Source organism: Podarcis melisellensis (assembly GCF_964234715.1).
Source record: "Podarcis melisellensis genome assembly, chromosome: 11".
Lineage (NCBI taxonomy): Eukaryota > Metazoa > Chordata > Lepidosauria > Squamata > Lacertidae > Podarcis > Podarcis melisellensis.
In genome coordinates, this window is record NC_138543.1 from 43,370,267 (window position 1) to 43,390,164 (window position 19,898).

At 44.0% G+C, this 19,898-nt stretch overlaps 1 protein-coding gene across 1 annotated transcript in view; it reads left to right on the forward strand.

The window, feature by feature from the left end:
• Positions 1-19,898, forward strand: part of HCN1 (hyperpolarization activated cyclic nucleotide gated potassium channel 1) — a 178,253-nt gene that overhangs the window by 151,860 nt on the left and 6,495 nt on the right. Inside the window, exon 7 of the mRNA XM_081929652.1 lies at positions 16,335-16,499. Coding sequence (XP_081785778.1) covers positions 16,335-16,499 — 165 coding nt within the window. The remainder of the gene's footprint in view (positions 1-16,334; positions 16,500-19,898) is intronic.

The window sequence follows — 19,898 nt, forward strand, 5'->3', positions numbered from 1 at the left end:
GAATTCTACAAGTGCAACACTGAGGCTGTGGGAGGAAGAAACTGATAGGCAGTCAAGGAGCTGTCAGGCGAATACAAATCATTCATAGAGCAGGAAAGAACTTGAGACATGGAATGCAATTAGCTTTTATTCACAGAAAGTAAACAACACAGCAGAGTCCCTGCGGCTCATCTCACCTAGCTTGAAGACGTTGCTGGAACTGACCACTGACTCTGCCTTCCCCCTCTAGCCTCTCACTCCTGATCCCTCCCAAGCAGCCGTAGACTGCGGCGAGGGGGTGGAGTTCTTCTCTGTGCCTGTCCTGCTTGGCCCGTTGCTCAGCAATGTCCTGGACTCTCCTTGAGCGGAGGGTGTCAGAGGCGGAGGAGAGCCAGCAGGACTGGGACTGTCCAGCTCCTGAGCAGCAGGGGCAACCTCTGACCCCTCCCTGTCTGAGTCGGCACTCACACTGAGACTCTCTGCCTCGAACCCTGCCCTGAAAGGGCCTCCTTCTTCTGACGCCCCCTCCCTCCCTAATCACTTAGCCCTCCTGCATCTAGCATCTCCCAGCTTGTCCCTTCTGTGAACTGGTCCCCTGTGTCCTACCATCACTGTCCTGGGTCTAGGTTGTCTTCTTCTGTGTCATCCCTGGGGGGCTCTTGGGCTGGCAATGCCCACTACCATTCCTCATGCAGCCAGTCCCTGACAGCCACCCTCTGAGCTGGTTGTAAGGAAGAACGCAGATAGGTGAGGCCAGCTGAGTTTAGTGGGACAGCGCCCCATTTGCTCTAATAGACCAGCTTCTCCCGCTTGGGATTCTGAGTGTCTTCACCACTAGAGATGTCAAATTAGCATAGTTGCAGATAGTACAATAAGCCCAGCTTATCTTAGTCACCATAGTGACTGTTTAGGAATGGATCAGTCTGTTGTTACCTTGTATGCATTTGGACTCTGCCTTGTTTTTTTAGCCCATTTACAAATTTCACTGTGCCTCCTTCTCTCTCTCTCTCTCAATTTGTGTATGTGTTTATTCGTACAGCGCCATCTATGAAGATGGCACTTTGCAAAGAATAGCTTTGACAGGTCGCTACCCTGAGGGGATTACAATCTAAAAATAGACACAAAGGAAACCTGAGGGAAAGGAGAGGGCCATAGAGGCCGGAATAAACAAAGGGAGGATATGTCATTATTTCAGTTACATATACTTCAGTTAGTTATACCTAAAGTAGTGAAATATATATGTATATTTGGGCCAGGGGGGCAGGCGGGGTGTGTGTGTCTTCCTTTGACAGCTTTGTATCTGATGGAAGTACATTCTAGTGCATGGACTGCAATATATTTGTTTGCTTTGTCTTTTTTTAATGGGTTGTGTTTTGTTTTTGCGATAAAGAGCCATTTTCCATTTACTTCCTGCTAGTTGAAATGCCCAACACATGAATACGAGCCTATCCCTCTGCATTTAATAACTGAAAGACACGTAACTATAGCAATGTTGATTTGGAATTCAGCAGAACAGCAATCTTGCCAGCAGGTCAGCAGTAGGCCCTGGTTTTCCCCCCACCCACAAGTATAGAGTGCTTTCGGATAAATACTGCAATTGTTTCATTTTGTTCCCCGCTGTGTGTCATTTGCTGCTGAATCCCCTCACTGCTTCTTCAGCCCACACTAGATGTGACATGCAGTCTCGTTTTTCCTTCACCTGACTATTTTTTTATTTAAAAAAAAACCCAAAGCAGCCTTGGGGAGGGTTGTTGCTAATCCTTTCCCCATATCTATTTTTCTGTTAAAAGTCACCCCACTTCCTCCCTCCCTCTCTAGCTTCTCCCCATATAGGGGGAAGCAGATGAAGAAAGATGCATCTAACAGAAAACCCAAGAAAGCAGGTTTTATATGTTATATAGTCTGCATATGTGACTACAGTCTGCATGCAGTGTAGGTCAGTCTTTCCCATATCCTGGACCCAAACTGTTTGGGGCTTTGAACATAGGAAGGGACATAGGAAACTTCCTCATTCCAAGCCAGATTATTTGCTTGTTGTTGTTGTTGTTTAGTCGTTTAGTCGTGTCCGACTCTTCGTGACCCCATGGACCAGAGCACGCCAGGCACTCCTGTCTTCCACTGCCTCCTGCAGTTTGGTCAGACTCGTGTTTGTAGCTTCAAGAACACTGTCCAACCATCTCGTCCTCTGTTGTCCCCTTCTCCTTGCAGTCCATGGGATTGACTCTCAAGAGTCTCCTCCAGCACCATAATTCAAAAGCATCAATTCTTTGGCCATCAGCCTTCTTTATGGTCCAGCTCTCACTTCCATACATCACTACTGGGAAAACCATAGCTTTTACTATACGGACCTTTGTTGGCAAGGTGATGTCTCTGCTTTTTAAGATGCTGTCTAGGTTTGCCATCGCCTTTCTCCCAAGGAGCAGGCTTGTTTGTTTTTGTTTTTGTTTTATAACTTCTTCATTGATACTTATTTGTAGCTATACAAAAATACAAACCCATTACAAAATATCTTTTTTTTAATATAATAGACTAAGATAACCAGATACTTATTTGGAAAAAGAACAAAGTCAGAAAGAGGAAAAGGCAAGAAAAAGAGAAACCCATTCTCTCTCATACACACACACCAAAAAAAGAAAGAAAGAGAGAAGGGGAGAGAAAAGGGAAAGAAAGGGTGGGAAAACTAAAAAAAAAAAAAAAACCAAAATGAGCAAAAGGGTCATTTTTTGATCTAGCTTAATATTGCCCACACGGACTGGCAGCAGCTCTCCAGAGTTTCTGGCAGAGGACATTTCCAGTTGTAGTTGGAGATGCTGGGGATTGCACCAGGGAGCTTCCACATACAGAGCAGGTTTTCTGCCACTGCGCTACAGCCCTTCTCCATTATCGGCATGATAACTAGCACCTGGGACTGGGCTTGTAAGCAGGTGGAAAGCCAGTGCAATTGTTAAAGTACTGGTGCCATGAAGTCAGAATATGGGGCTGTTGCATTCAGTACCAAGTAAAACCTCTAGGCACGTTCAAGAGCAGCACCATGTAATGTGTGTTGGATAAACTAATCTCAAAATGACAAGATCATCCTTATCTACTTGAGGGCAAAACTGGGCCAAAGAGCCTTACCAGAGAACACACCTGTTCCTTCAGGAGAAGTACAATATTTTGAGCATCCCCACCGAGTTGGGCCTTCCTTTTTACCACCAGTATTTCCATCTTACATAAAACACTTGTTGGATGTTTAGGATTGCAGGTTTTTTAATCTGAATACATCTGCATGCTATCTGCATGCACCTTTCCAATTTAGCTAAGTTGTCTGGTTTCTGTGTACAAGATTCCATTGCAGGATCAAGGCCCAGTGTATTGTAAAAGTCCACAGTGTTTGCTTATCCATACAGAAATACATAGCTAAATGATAAAGGAAGAGTGAGCTATGTCTTTTAATCCATGAATGTAGCCTGCCCCCAGCCACAATGACTCAAGTCCCAATAGACATCTCCTCTTCTCTAATCTTGGACCATGCTATAAAAGGAACAAACCTCTTGTGCTGCACACTTTCATCATTATTCTTAAGGGATCATGCAGTTGGTTAAGCCTTTCCTATATGTGACTTGCTAGTTGACGGTAACCCTTCTCCTATCCAGACTTGCTAATTGATGATCATCCAATCTTTTCAAAGTTCAATGTATGTCTGTACAAAGACTACCTAATTGCAGCTGGTTACACTAGACAGGGTGGTATGTATTGAGTTTCCCGACAACAACAGCTAATTTCTGGTTAGCTTAAAATGGGTGCTAATCTATCACAATGTTTACTAAGTTACATCCTGTTGCAGGAAGCAATCTGTTGGCAAAACTACTGGGTGAAATTTCAGACTTGGCTGGCAGTTAGGCATGGCATTAATGTCTTTCTTGAATCCCATGATTCAGAACTGCGTCAAATCCTTCACTTTGGATTTTTAATTTTTAATTATTATTTTTTTAAGAAACAAGCCTGGTGGGTGCAGGAAAATAGAAAACCGAATCATAACACATTAAGCCCTTGATGCCATTGAGGTCACTGGGAATCTTTCTTCCCCTGTAAAATGCCTTCCTCTCTCCAAACAGATGTGAACAGTGCTGTCAAAATGATATTTTCCATTGTACCTGGAACTTCTCACAGTCTTCACTGCATGCAGTACACTAGAGCAGGGGTGTCTAACCTCTGCTCAGAGGTCGAATGTGGTCTTCCATTCCTCTCACCAGCCCTTGGTACATTCCCACATGGCACTCCAGGCCTGACCTGTACCTTCAAGGATCCCCCTCCCCCATGAACTGTGATAATACCTTTCTTGGTTTGAGAGATGAAGGTATGTAGAAACCTCTGGCCTTTGCATGGCTGGAATGCAGCCTGCTATACAAAGCTAAGAGTCATACTCATTGCTCTGCCTTCCTTGGCCTCTGGCCTCACTTTCCACTTGCATGCAGCCCCCAGAAAGTTGCCTGCGAAGAAATGCAACCATCTCAGGCTGAAAAAGTTCCCCGTCCCAGTGTTAGAGGCAGAGAGTAGGAGACAGAATCACCATCTAAGTAGGAAGAAAGACAGATGGGTGGGAGATGGAGTTTGGAGGTGTGTGTGTTGATAGCAGCGGTGGCTGACTTTGGGGTCTAAAATTTCATCAGTGCCCTGTGCAATGCCAAAATTCAGTGTGCCCTCACCTCTTGTACTCCATTCTAAATAACACTCGCAGCATCTCCCACGCTCTGCACCCTCCCCTAAATCCATCTCTGATAGCAGAGGAGCAGGAGTTCTCAATTTCTATTAAAATCTGAGCCAGAGCAGATCTTTTAGAGCCTCAATTCTCACCTCATATTTAAGCCAAGTATTCCAAGCCAAAAACATTCTTATTTACACAACAAGAAAAACGAAACTGTGCAACACCTGTAATCTCAGAAGTCTCCCTGAACACAGACCACTATTCATTATGTGATTACCTGATTTGTGACCCAACTATTGTTAATTGTCTTTAGGATTTTATCCTCTGTGATATTTTAAAGGATCCTTACACAAAAGTTTGAGGAACGTTTTGTTTTTGTTTTTGTTTTGTTTTGTTTGTTTTGTTTTTACAGTGCAGTTGAGGTAGACACATTAAGTAGATAAGAATTACGTTTGGATAAACAATGGAGTTAAGAAGTAAAAGATCAGAAACGCAACGTTTGAAGGATCCTTTGCACCAGTGATACCTTCCATCTTAATAGACATCATAATGACTTTCCATTAAATATTTCCCATCTTGATGCATGGATGGCTCACTGAGAAGGCTTTGTGATTAATTTTAAACAACGATGCATGTAAATTGCTTCCCTTTCTTTCCAGCTAATTTAAATGGTGTGCTGTTTTAGAGTTCATTCAGTATGAGCTTTCAGTTTCTGCTGCATCCCCTCACCCCAGTGCACACACACTGCTCTGGATAACGCAAGAAGAACCTGTTCCTGGTCACTTCCTAACCTTCTACTTCCTATGGGTGGGCAAATGGATACTTTGGGTCATTGAACCTACATCTGTACTTAATAAAGTTTAGCTCCTGCTGCTTGTTCAATTTCTAATGACAGTTACATCTGAGGGGGTGTACTTAAATTAACACCAGAGCAGTGAGTTGGTTTGGTGGTGGTGGTGTTTTAAAAAAGAGCCAAAATGCTGTAGTTTCAAGTACATTTTTGTACATGCACATTGGGGCAAGAATGCTCACACAAGCTGTGTGCACCCATCACATCAGATTTCAGCTTTACCAACAGTGCAATCCTATACAAGCAGTGATCAGTCCTATGCAGGTCTGGGGGGGAAAAGTAGCAAGCCTATTTTGCAAGATTTAGGGATTTGGGGAGAAGAGGGGATGAATTGACATTGACAAAGCTAAACTAGTGTAAAATCCAACTATTGTGTAGATTGCTGGAATTGTATACTGTAATTTTGGAACATTTTCCATACATAAAGGCAATGGAAGTTGGTGCATCTGCATGAATGGACACTGTCCCACCAGCCTCAACCTGCCACCACCTGTCTACCTTCCTCCTTAAAACCAGTCAATGGGATGGCACTGACTGCCATCTTCTTGCTTCTCCTTCTCCTCCATCTCAGTGGGATTCAGTGCCCTTGTGGGATTCAGCAGGGAGGAGGACGGGGACAAAACTTGAATAGCAAATGGATAATAGTTGAATTTTGGATTTTTAATGTATTTCTAAAATAAGACTGGACACTGCAAGCTCCAAACTGTTTAAGCCAACCTACAGGCAAAATAATTCCCTCTCCCTTCAAAGGAAGGGTTTGTGAATTATTACAGTTTTGCTTCCATAACTGTATTGCCTGGGTGTGGGTTGCTGACTAGGCAAAAGAGCCAAGTTTAAGCATTTTGCTGTTGCTTGCAGTATATCAGGGCACCAGCACTCCTCTTTTTGTATTATCTTTAATGTTTTTATTGTGTATGCATGATTTCTGACAGTAATGTAGCCATATCAGAACAGGATATTGCCTTTCAGTCTGTTTAGGTTGCTGAAGACTTTGACCTATCTGCTTATGGAGTTCTTCCCTGGTTTAGAGGAGCAGCTATCTGTGTTTTCTAGATCAGTACTGTACAATTATGAACTGGGAAGCAGTGTTACATTGCATTATGTACGAGAAAATCCCTTTTAATTAGGCTCTGTGTACTCTGATGTCACCACATCATAACGCATAAGATTAGTGAAAACAAATTCAGCATTGCCTTGTTCTTTGTAATGCAATCTGCCATTCTGTGCTTCCTTTGCACAGTTATGTATTTTTACACTTTGCCATACTGCAAAAATGGATATGACGAAAGCTGTGACCCACCATGTTAACTTTAAGCACATTATATTTTGGCTGTGTGTTTCATTTTGTTTGAAATGTTGGTCATTTTAAACCACTGCTCGGTCATATGAAACACATTGGATGTCTTTGCTGCCCTTTCATGACTCCACAAATCTGCTGCCTGAGGTGGCCAGCTCACTCTGCCTAATGGTAGGGTTGGCCCTGGTGGCTCACCTCCATGAGGATAAAACAAGGACACCTTATGTGCTACCATGGGCAATACAAACAATATAAAGCTGTTGCGCTTAAGTCCTGCTTGCTGGGTTCTCATGGGCATCTGCTTGGCTACTGTGAGAACAGGAAGCTGGGCTAGATGGGCTTTTGGCCTGATTCAGCAGGACTGTTCTTTTTATATATATACTGTATTTTCTGGCATATAAGACTACTTTTTAACCCAGGAAAATCTTCTCAAAAGTCGGGGGTTGTCTTATACGCCAGCTACAGCAGCAGCTCCTGCAGCAACTCCCCACCAAAGGACAAAACAACAGCAAATTAAATCAGAAGGCACCAAGCTCTCTAGATGAAGCAGAAATACGCTTGAAAATTGGCCCCAGAAGCCCCCCCCCCAATCACCAGCAACAGAATGACCCTAACTGCTCCCGGTAGTAGACCATGTGGTCCAAAATGGCAGCCTCGTGTTGCCCCAGCAACTAGACACGTGGCCGCTGCCTCAGCCCAAGCAGCCCCCGCAGTAAAAGAAAAGGAAAGGCTCACACCAATGGCAGGGAACCAACAACAGCATTAAGCGCACCCCCAGCCACTGGGAAGTGGAGCAGTTTTCCAAGCCGAACTGGAGACTGGTTTTTTTTGTGTGTGTGTGTGCGTGCGTTGGAAGAGGGGTAGTCTTATACGGCGAGTATACCCCAAACTCTGTATTTTAACTGGAAAAGTTGGGGGTTTTCCTATACGCCCAGTTGTCTTATACGCCAGAAAATATGGTATATTATTGTGGGAAACAGAATTCTGGACTAGATGGAGCACTGGTCTGCTCCATATGGGCTCTTGCTCTCCCTTTCTAACGTTGATGGGTACAAATCTTAAGATTTATGAGCAAACAGAGCTGAGAACTGGTGACAGATGCTGGAGTCCGAAGCTGCATTTCTCTGTAAGGGAGAAGGATGTGCATATTAGAAAAGTGATTGACTGAATCCTCCAGCCATTTACTTAGTGTGAGCGGAAATCCGTTTGCTTGGAGTTCTTGAGGAGTCTTTAATCCATAATGAAATGGAGGGTCGTAAGAATTATCAATAAATGATTTCAACATCAGTAGAATTTAATAATTTCTTAGATTCCCTCCTCCAACCACAAAGAACTTATAGCTTGACCAATGAACCCCACAGCCAATGGGATGCAAGAGTGTTTGATAGATAGACCTGGCTGAGTCCTATTCTTCCTTTGCCTGCTGAAAACTACCATATGGCCTAGATAAACAGCTTGCCCGTTTAGACAGCAACATAATATGCCTGGTACATGATGAAACACCCACTCCCTGCTGAGAAATTAAAGCTGAAGTCAGCTTTCCTCAGCTGGAAGGATATAATTCATTACAGCCTATAATTTGAATTCTGCACCAGATGACAGAAAAGGCCTGGGTTCACTTGGAGGAGGCAGGACAATAAATACATACCTTCCCGCAGAAAAATGTATAGCAGTCTGGCCAATCCATATAGGAGCATAGAGTTGGAAGGGAACCCAAGGGTCATCTAATTCAACCCCCTGCAATGCAGGAATATGGAATAAAATACAACTGCACCCTATGTTTCATTTATATCCTGCCTTTATTCTAATGAGATCAGAGCAGTCTACGTAGTCTTTACCCTACTTTGATCTTACAGCAACCCTGTTAGATAGGTTTAATATCTGAGGGGGATTGGAACCTGGATCTTTCCAGTCCTAGGCCAGCCACCACACCACAGCAGCTCTGTAACACCCAAGAAGGAGGGGAAAACAAAAAAGAATTGTCTGTGCCATTATTTATTGGTAAGCTTTGCAATGATCTGTGACAAACAGATTTGAGAGCTCAGGTGTTCCTTAAATATCATTATGGAGTAATTGCCAGTTGCATGGACTGAGCTGGCGTTCATAGAGTGTCTTTGGCTGATATGACCACTAGGACCAGGGCTGATGGACAATCAATGTTTCTCCTTATACAAAGCTTTAAAATTAATAGCTCCATGCACCCTTTTCGTTCTTCATTTGTGCTTGTGCCATAGCTGTGGTCTTTTAACAAAGGGCAGCATATAAATGTTATAATAAAGAAATAAATGGAATTACAGGTTTTGTAAGGGTGATGTCTGTTGGCTTAGCAGTGGAGGCTGGTCCATAAAGGCCCTACCAACCCCAGTCGGTTCTCTGCTAGCCCCCATTGGCCTGCCTTCTTACTTGGAAGTTTCAGTATTGCCCTTGCCATACTCAATATAGAGGAAGATGGGGAGATAACTTGAATTAGTTTCTGCACCTCAGATTTCTCTTCATGATTTGTAGATGCCTCTCTAGAAGTCCTACCCTCTTACTGAAAGCCTTGAGACAAGCTTAGCTGAACACTAATTCTACATTCCAAAGGCATTACGACTCAATTTGCTTTGGAGATATGTGACGCCATCTGTTTTAGGGGCAGCACGAATCATGACTCCCCCCCTTTTAATTAAACCTCTAATTGTCATTATGCAGTTTGGCCTGAGGAAATAAACTGATGCTTTTTAGCATTGCCTTGCTGCCTTCAGATGGTTCTCTTCCCATTAGGAAAGTGATCAACCTTCTTGGTTTTTAAAAGCAGTTTTCATGGGAGGAGTTGTTCATAAAGACCAAGTAACTTAAAAAATAAATAAATCTGCCATTGAATGAAGCTAGTGCATAATTTTTAATTGGGGCTTAGCTAAATTTTTGTGTCTTTCAGTTTTAATGTCAGGTGTTGCTTTTAGTGTCAGGTGTTCAGCAAAGGAGAATCTTGTATGAAACAGCTAAGTAAATCATGTGAACACAAAAAACAGAGCGGTGAAAATGCAGAGAGGGAGAGAGAGAAAGGGCATCAAGAGACTGCATTCCTAAGATAGTTCACAGAACATCTAACAGGAGCCACTGAACCTTTTGAGGCCGGCCACTGTGCAGTCCCTGCAATTTGTAAGACCAATGTCATCAAGTTCTATCCCACCCAACTGAGATGAAATGCAAGCCAAAATGTATTCCATCCCTATACTCTGAATCTTTCTTCCCCCATCCTAGTCCATGTTATCTATAAGCCAGGTAGGTGGTGTACCAGTCAGATAGTCATGTGCCCTACTTTACAGCCCTCTGCTTGGAGAGCTCTGTTTGAAGGAATCTTCTCGATAAAGACTCATAAGAAGGGTAAATATAGAATCATAGAATTGTAGAGTTGGAAGGGACCACAAGGGTCATCTAGTCCAGCCTCCTGCAATGCAGGAATCTTTTGCCCACCGTGGGGCTCAAACCCACGACCCTGTGATTAAGAGCCTCATGCTCCACCAGCTGAGCTACCTGGGCCCTTGAAGTTGCCTATCAACAACTAGCAGGCTGAGCAGCCACAAGTATCACCAGATCACAGCCTTCCCCGCTGCAGTGAGATATATTTCTATGTAACTTACAACCATCATTTCTAAATTTGCATTTATACATGTAATCCAGCATACGTACATGTTGGGGTTTTTTTTAAAAAAAATCTCTGTCCTCATTTGTCCTCTCTTTTGGTGATGTTATCAGTGTCCATCCTATTTGCCATTTGCATGGACTGAGCTGGCGTTCATAGAGTGTCTCACAGGGCTGTGTCTCAGTTCTAGCTCAGTTGGGAAGCTCTGTTAAATACTGTGTGACACCCTCCTTTCCAGGCCTCAAGAGCTTCCCTGAGCTGCACCTTCTGGGCTGGCTCACAACCACACAGTTTTCTGGAACCTTTTAAAAAAGAAACTACCCTTGGTTCTTTCCTCCTGCTTCCTTCTGGCGTACAGGACTTGGATGAGAAATAGACATAATGCCAGGTGGTCAACTGAGAGCACAAATGCACACACAAACAGAAGTGTGTTCCCACAATCACACAAAAAGCAAAAGCACGGCTCAAATTTTAATGAGAGTTGCATAGTTGATCTTTTAATTGGGCCAGGATAAAAAAAGAAAGCTGGAAATACAGTCATACCTTGGGTTACAGCCGCTTCAGGTTGCGACTTTTCGGGTTGCGGACTGCCAAAACCTGAAAGTACAGGAACAGGTTACTTCCGGGTTTCAGCGGTCGCACATGCGCAGAAGCGCAAAATTGCAACCCGCATGTCATAGCTGTCAACTTACAGATTTGAAAATAAGGGACCAGCAGCCTCCAAAATAAGGGATTTTCCGGGCACAGGTATGTTCAACTTCTGAGCCCCTCTGAGCCAAAGGCAGAAAGCCCAGCCAGCAGCCCAACGAAGCCTCATCAATAAGGGACAGCAGCGGGACATGGCACTGGGATAAGGGACTGTCCCGCCAAATAAGGGACGCTTGACAGCTATGTCGCACGTGCGCAGATGCAGGTTGTGAACGCTGCAGGTTGCGAATGTGCATCCCGCACAGATCACGTTCGCAATCCGAGCATCCACTGTATAATCAAATAATACAGACCTAGAGGTCTAGGTAATCTAGTCATTTTCCTGGCTAGTCCTCTTCACTCAGGATGTCCCAAACCTTGTGTAAACACAGGAATCTGCCTTATACTAAGTCTATGTAGCTTAGTATGGTCTGCACGGACTGGCAGTGGCAGGATTCTTTCTGTCCTGCCTGGAGATTCCCGGTGATTGAACCTGGAAGCTTCTACATGCAAGCAGATGCTCTACTAGTGAGCTGTGATCTGAAGACCTTTAATTCTGAAGTAGCTATAAAAGAGCAGGTGAGGCATGGAATGCAACACAAGACTCAAAAACCAATCCGTCAGGCATGAATCACTGTAGTAAATTACAGTTCTCTGTGCAGCACAATAAGCACCAGTTGGATAAAAGTCAGATATGCTTCAGTTTAACACGGGGAATTCCAATACATCTTTCTTTAAAAGATTCCCCCTTCCAAACGAAAGAATGAACTCAGAATGCAGAGATAAGGGCAAAATAAGAGACTGAGGGGAAAATATTTTACATACCTTCTGAGAACTTTCTGCTAGCATGCTAAAATAGCACTGTAAAATTGTCCTAACTGGGATTATGATTAGTAGGCAAAACTGAAATGAAATGAAGGCAGCTCAGAGAAGGTGTGTGATTAAATAGCGACAATATTTATTAGTTACACAGCATATTTTAAAAATCAGGTGTTCTAACTAAATTTTAAACAAAAGACTCTGCTCTCCAGTCTTGTAAGGGGGAAAAAAGACATTTAAAAAGTGGTGCAACGAAATTGAAAGAATGGCCTCTTTAAATGATAAAGCGTGTCTCACTAAAGGAGAGCATGTGTTGCGGATGGGGCCAGGCAAAGCACCCCGTAGTTGCCAGGCAGGATAGATTGAAGGGGCCTGGCTTGGATTGGTGGTTGGTGTTGCTGGGGTAAATTTGATGTTGCCAATTTGGGGGTGGGAACAGTTGTTATTTAAACAAGGTTCACAGCAAGCTGCTTTCTCTTTCGCTGTGGGCACTGGATCACCCGCCCTCCCTCCCTTTTGGGCTTGTGCTTTGACCTGTCATGGGGTCGTCCGCCTTGGTGCGGGGGCCTGGTAGGAATTTTTCCATTTCGCTGATTAGTGTGTGCCATTTGGTTTTTTCCTACAGTGTAGCAAATCATCACAACTTGTAAGGTTGGCGGTTAGGCATTGGTTTAAATTGGTTGGTGGAGGGGTATGGATTGGCTGTGCCGGCCCCTCCAATGCTGCTGCTGCACGGGAATTCCGTTAAAGGAATTCAGGGGCTTACCATCCTTTTGTCCAGACCCCTGGAATCGGGTTTGGGCCGCATAATCCCCTGGGAGCATGCGGGGAGAAGCTGAGGGTCTGTGCCGCAGTCCCAGTTATCCCTGATCTTGTTCCTCCACACTGGCTTTCACTGGAATCCAGGAGTCAGTGCTGTCCCCCAAGGCGGGGGGGTGCAGATAGTCATAACCAATGCCTAAGCAACCACTCACAATTTGTATGTTTAATAAAGTTGTGGCCAAAATTATGCCAAAAACCTTAAACAAAATTTATGAGTGATGTGTGAGTTATTGGGGTAGGAGTGTTTTGGGGGACATCAGCACGCAATGTGAAATGCTTTGCACCCTTCACCATGTTGTGAGCCGATCCTGCTACATCTGTGGGCCCTCCTGCTCATTCTGCTGAAGGGAACCCTACACTCCACCCCAAAAGCACCTTTGACTCACCAGATGTTATTGGACCTCCATCAGCCCCTGCCAGCACAGCCATTGGTCAGGAATGCTGGAAGAATATCTAGAGGACCATCGGCTCCCCATACTTTCATTGGACCTAAAATGTAACATAATGGATCATCTAAATATTTAAGATAATTTTATATTTCTCATTTGAATCTTCTGTCTTGTCTAGCATTCACACTCATTGCTTATTTTTATTTATTTCTAAGTATTAATATACAACAAAATCATAAAATATCTAGTTGGTGTACAACATTTAAACATTAAACACCGTTGAAAACGATATGGACAATCATTAAGGTGATTGGCTAATCAAAAATACACACAGATGTCCTGCTTTCAGAATGCTTGTTATCCACAAATTCTTGTGCGTGTGCGTGTGCGTGAGAGAGAGAGAGAGAGAGAGAGAGAATCACCCCAATTGGTTTTTGGTTTTTTAAAGAACCATGCAATGCGTTTTACTAAGCTGTCAGATAAGATTGATGAGAGTTCCTCCTCATTTAAATTTCTCCTACGATACGCCTGAATTTTCCGCTAGGATTTATAAATGAAGCCAATCAGATTCTGTCTCTGGGTGGTTTAAAGGTCGATTGTGGTTATATGGATTGGGCCCATAGGAAGAGGGCAAGCAAATTGGTGAGGCCTCTGAAAGCCACCAAGGTCCCACATAAACCTGGAGCTGGCGCTGATGCCAACAGACACACCCAAGGAATCTCTGGATTTTTTTCAACCACCCACTAATCACAATTCCAGCCACATATTGTGCCAGTCCCAGAAGATAACAACCAGCAAGTGTAGATAGTGAAATGGACTCCATGCAACCCTGTGCAAATGTCTCCCACAAACACACAGAACACACGACCAGGTGCCTTCATGGAACTATGGGTAGGAAGTCTACAAAGAGAACTCTGAGGATTCTGAATTTGAATCCACTTAGGAACAACACGTCCACTCGGGGGGGGGGGGATAAAATAAAATAAACCATGGACTCTTGTATTGATATCTCTGTGAAGGGAGCCAGAATTTTTGCAGAGGAAAGTGGTGTGACTAAGAACGAATGTACGTTACAATGTTACAGCTCTGAAAATTCCATGAGGGCAGATGTCCAGTGTTCTCTGATGACTCTATTGACTTAGTATTATAACACCATCTATTTTGCAGGTATAACGTGACTCTGTTGTCAGGGGCAAGATGAACTCCTGAGCGATCGCAGAATTTTGGCCAGTTTATCATCTTGCTTGACAAGAGTCCCTCCAATATTATTTCAACTGAGCTTGTGTGTGTGTGTGTTTTCAAGCATTGTGTGTTCCACCTGGACAAAGGGGTTTAGAAGCAATTGTATCCCCCTATCAGGAACACAGCTCAAGGATATAGGATTGCTCTGTTAGCCATATACAGTAACTATTTTAGTTAACCACTTCCAGGATATCAATTGCTTGCGATTTAACTTTTTTGGGGGATCAAACTTTTAAGAGGTTTCATAGGAAAGTGGAAAGATTTCTATATGAATTCCAGAAGTTCCCTTCCTCTCTTGCAATGTTTCCCCCCCCCCTCCAGAACTAGAGGGTGGCCATTAATATCACACAGAATTATATTGGTCCCGTGGGATCAAGTTTCCTGCAAGAAATGGCACAGGGCTCATGAGCCAATGGTTCTTCACAGCACTGTTTCAGTTGCAGGGATTCCCAAAGTGATAGTAAATGATAACCTCAAGTTAATTTAGTGTGATCCTCATATTAACGATTCACAAAATGCTATATATATCCTCTTTCACTCTGTTGATGAAGCTGCATGCACAGGGACATGTTAATAAACTGTTCTAAGCAGGGTTTGCCTCTACCAGAGCCTCTACCAATGTGGCAGCGCGGTTCCAATTTTGAAAAATTCATTTGGATGCCATCTCTAGCTAATAATGCGATTGCTAGCATTTGGGAATGTCTCTGTATTGCTAACTGAATCCTTATTTTTAATATACAGCAAGTATGCTAATCACAACTGGGTCCAGCTTTGCAAATACTGGAAATGTGTGTCCTTTGGAGGGAGATGTGGTGGGTGTCCATCTTTGGAACACAGTGACTCCTAATTTCCCTCCTACAAATGGAATGGAGTTCAAGTTCATGGAAGAGGGCTTCCCCTCCTGCCTTGCAGTCGTGCTGCAACCTTGAAATCTGCTGCTAAGGGTGGGGGAAACCTTGAGAATAGTGTGGGATATGGTGCTAGGACTGCAGCAGGAAGAGGGAGTTCGAGGAACTAAGCCTCCCTTCAGTGAGTTAAGTCCCAAGACAATAGAATCACAAGGGCAACACATGAGGGAGAGGCACATTTCTCCATTTCCCCCACCCCAGAGCAATGAAGCCTGGGGCAAAAAGCACCTGTGTCCCATCTCCCAACGTGTTGTTCATGTGTATGGAGCACATGAAGAGGTGTTTGATTGGTGGGGCAGACCCTTGAGGGAGGGAGCATGTTAGCTTCCTTTATGACAACGCAAGGAGGGCAGTGAGAAGAGGAACATCCACCTAGAGCAGCAAAATAGGCTGAGCGCAGTATGGGATCTGCATCTACTGAGAGAGGTTGGTAAAAAAGCTTGGAGCCTTCTGATTTAGTGCAGGTACTAAATATCTTGATTTCCATGCAGGCATTTTATTTTATCAAAATGTTGCACTTTGCTGTTTCTATACAAGGGTATGGATGGGGAAGATGTTGCTCGACTTTAACTCCCATCATCCCTGAGCATTGGGCCTGGCTGGTTGGGGCTGGTGGGAACTGGAGTCCAACAACGTCTGAAGGGCCACACATTCCTAGGCCTGTTCTGGGGTAAAAATATATAATGTCTTTATACAGGCAACCCGGTTGCTTTCTGGGTCATCATGCATGATGGCCCATTCCACCTGCTTTTCCAGCCACTTCTGGGTAGTCACAATGCATGTGTGTGTGGTTGTGCATCAACTGGACATGTGTAAATTGGTCGTTGCCTAGATTGAAATGGCAGGAAATAAACCTAACGAAATGAGCCAGAGTGAAGAGGCACGAGGTGCTTACAAAACTGCAGGAAATATTGGAGCTGGGTTTGAATTGCTGCTGTCCTCCCTACCTTTGCCGCTCACTCATCAGTTACCTTTTGAAACCATTTCATCTCTTTTCCTTCCTGTGTTTTGTTCTTTCCTTTATCCCAGAAATCTGCCTTTTGACCAAGGGCCGCCGCACCGCGAGTGTGAGAGCCGACACATACTGCCGCCTGTATTCTCTCTCTGTGGACAACTTCAACGAGGTTCTGGAGGAATACCCCATGATGAGAAGAGCCTTTGAAACAGTAGCCATTGACAGGCTGGATAGGATAGGTATGTTTTTGGTGTTTTCCCCCCCTTTTCTGTTCATATAGCACCAGCCACAGAAGTATTTGTCTTTTAGGTCAAGAAAACTAAAACATTGTGCTCTACTAACATAGTGGTATCTTTCAAGGTATGGAGGGATAAATAACTACAGTAAATAAATGCAAAAATAAGGGCCAACCCAAGATATTTTGCTGCCTGAGGACAAGATGGCTTCCCCATACACTGCACCTGAGGGGAGCAGAAGTTAGTTTGCTTAGTGGGGTAAAGGCAGACTGTGTGGCACATGCACAAACACACCTCTGTCCTCTTCGCACTTTGTTACCGCTCCCCAACTTCCCAGCCTGTGCCTTCTGAGGCAGATGTCTCTCTCTGCCAAATAATAGGGCCAGCCCAATAATGATAACCCTTTGAAGAAGACTGGGCATGATAGCATGTGTATATATGTGTGAGGAGGAGGGAAGGAGGCAAAGCCACACTTTTCTGCATGTTAAAAGCTCCCCTTCCCCAGGACTATTTTGGCTGCCCTACCCTGGAACAGAGCCTCTGAAGCTCCAAGGTAGTGTCAGAAGAGGAATCCACCAAACTCAGATTTCCAAGCAGGCACAACTGATTCAAGCTGGGCAGATCATGACTCAAATCAGATCATGGGTTCACTTCAGAATCCACAGTCCTGAGGGCCCCTCTATGGAGCAGTCCTAGAGGTTGCAGTGTGGTCTCCATTCCTCCAAAATTTATTTCTTTCCACACAGTCTGGAGTGGCTAGCATTTGCTGCTGCTTGTTGCTGTATACCGTGAATACAATACAGCAAGTCCCCTAGGGAGCAATGGGACCTAATGACATTCTGTTGCTTTCAGAAGGAATTATAAGGAAGTTTTCATGGCTGCCACCATGTAAACACGAAAGGTGGTGGATTACCTGTTTTTAAAGTTTAAAAGAAAGAAATATATTTTAGATCAATGGAGCACCCTTGGATGTACTTTTTTAAAAAAATACCTTTGTGTTTCCTTGTGGATTTTTAATAATTTTCCCTTTAAAAATCCACATGGAAATGGGATGGACTTAGTTCTGTCCCCATGGAGAACTGATGTGGACCAGACTTTAATGGGTCCATCATCCCTACTCCAGGGCGACATGAATTACTACTTTGTTCAACATTGCTTAGTTTGCATACTACAGTTTGCACAAATGAATCATCCGTGGTAATGGGTGAAATAGGAGAACCCTGCAGCTCTCTGCGTCTGAAGCACCTGCACCCCCTAGTCCTTTGGTACATGACTCTCCCCACATGTTTGCATGTTGCAGTGGAAAGATGAAAACAAGGAAGTACAGCTCACTTGCTTTCAGATCTTCTTGTGACGTATAAAAGAGTCTTGCTGAATCTTAACCATTTGAGTTTTTGCAGAGTCTCTAAAACATTTTGCAAGGGCAAGAGTAGCATGCAAGAAGCATTGGAGACACTAGGAGAGGTAAGGGTGAGAATAAGGAAGGTACAATCTTTTGCATGACTCCAGATATATGCAGAGTTGGTGCCAGGCCCACAGCAAAATGTAGCAAGTACCGAAGTCTGGGGGCCACACCACTGTCCCACAGAGCTCTGAGAGCAGCCTTTCAGGTATTTTTAGACCCAATTAATTTAAGGCTTTATATGTCAAAATTAAGACCTTGAATTGGGCCCAGAAGCAAATAGCTACCTAGCGACGTTCTCTCAATACGAGTTCTGTTGGCCATTCCAGTCTGGTTGCTGCATTCTGTACAAGCTGCAGTTTCCGAGTCTCTCTCCTCCCCACCCCCGTGCATTGCAATAGTCCAGTCTGGAGGTTACCAGAGCTTGGGTCACTGTTGCCGAGTCATTTCTCTCCAGGAAAGGTCGTAGCTGGCGAACTAGCTGTAGCTGGAAGTTGGTGCTCCGAGGCCACCTCGAATGACAATGCTGGATCCAGGAGCACCCCCAAACTATGAACCTGCCCTTTCCCAGGGGAGAGCAACCCTAGGACAGGACACCTCTCCACTTCCCGGACTCAAGAACTCGACACACAATGCCTCCATCTTGGCTGGATTCAATTTCCATTTATTGGCGCCCATCCACACCATAACCACCTCTAGGCTCTGGTCCAGAACTCAACAGCTTCTGATTCAGATGGAACAGAGAGATAGAGCTGGGTGCCATCAGCATACTGATGACATCTCACTTCAAATCCCCTGATGAAATCTCCCAGGAGCTTCATATAGATGTCAGACAACATGGGTGACAAGATGGAGCCCTGTAGGACACCACAGGTCAATTCCCATGGCGCCGAACAGTGGCTCCCAATTGTCACCGCTGGACACAGCCCCATAGGTAGGAGCAGAATCACTGCAATGCAGTGCAGCGCATGCTAAGTTTTATGAGAGTGTCATGATTATTCTGCTGTCTTTTGCCATTCTTATTGTTTTTCCGTTCCTTTTATACACCTCTTTGATTCCTTTTAATAGTAAGGTGGCTTATAAATGTTTTAAATAAAGAGCCACGGATACTGCAGAGAAGTGGCCAAAATCAAATATTAATACTTTTAAAACCTAAAAAAAATAAATGCAGCCCACTATCCCATTCCATTCCATTAAATGGCCATGTTGATTTATGAATAAGAGATGTGTTGCTATAAAAGAGAAAGTGTAAGTGAAATTTAAGTAATCCGAGGCTCTCACATATCCCCAGAGAATCTAAGTTTGGAAGTCATGCTTATTATTGTTTATTAATCATGTATAGAGGCTGTCAGCAGCATTCTTAGGAAAGGTCATTATTGCACAGATAGTGAAAGAGGGGGGGAGGGTCTCTGAGTCTGTGAGCCAAAATGATAGGACCATATTTGTGTATGGCTTGGATTTAGTGAATTATCGCTGAGCCTAGTGAATATCAAGGCTGTTTTTAAGTTGGCAAACGTGGCAGACCTGTGCAGTACGTCACCTACAGAGATTTGTCACAGACCAGCAGCATGGAGACAATCAGCGAGGCCAAATTTTGAGCTGGAAATTCACCATTTCGCTATCCTCAAATTACCCAGATGATCACCAAGGTTCGTAGACATGTACCAATCCCCACCCCACCACACCTGTAGGAATTTTTATTAGTATTATCATTCATTGCAATTGGTGGGTTACTTATTTTTTATATAACAAAAAGTAACCCAAAACAACTCACAAAAATAGCACAAAGGTTGAAATGCATATAAAAACCAAAACAAACTGAAAACCCCAAAACACGGCATTCTTGGCAGTGGTGCTCTCCCTGTGGAATGCCCTCCCTTCAGATGTTAAGGAGATAAAGAACTACACAACTTTTAGAAGACATCTGAAGGCATCCCTGTATAGGGAAGTTTTTAATGTTTGATGTTTTATATGTGCTGGAAGCCGCCCAGAGTGGCTGG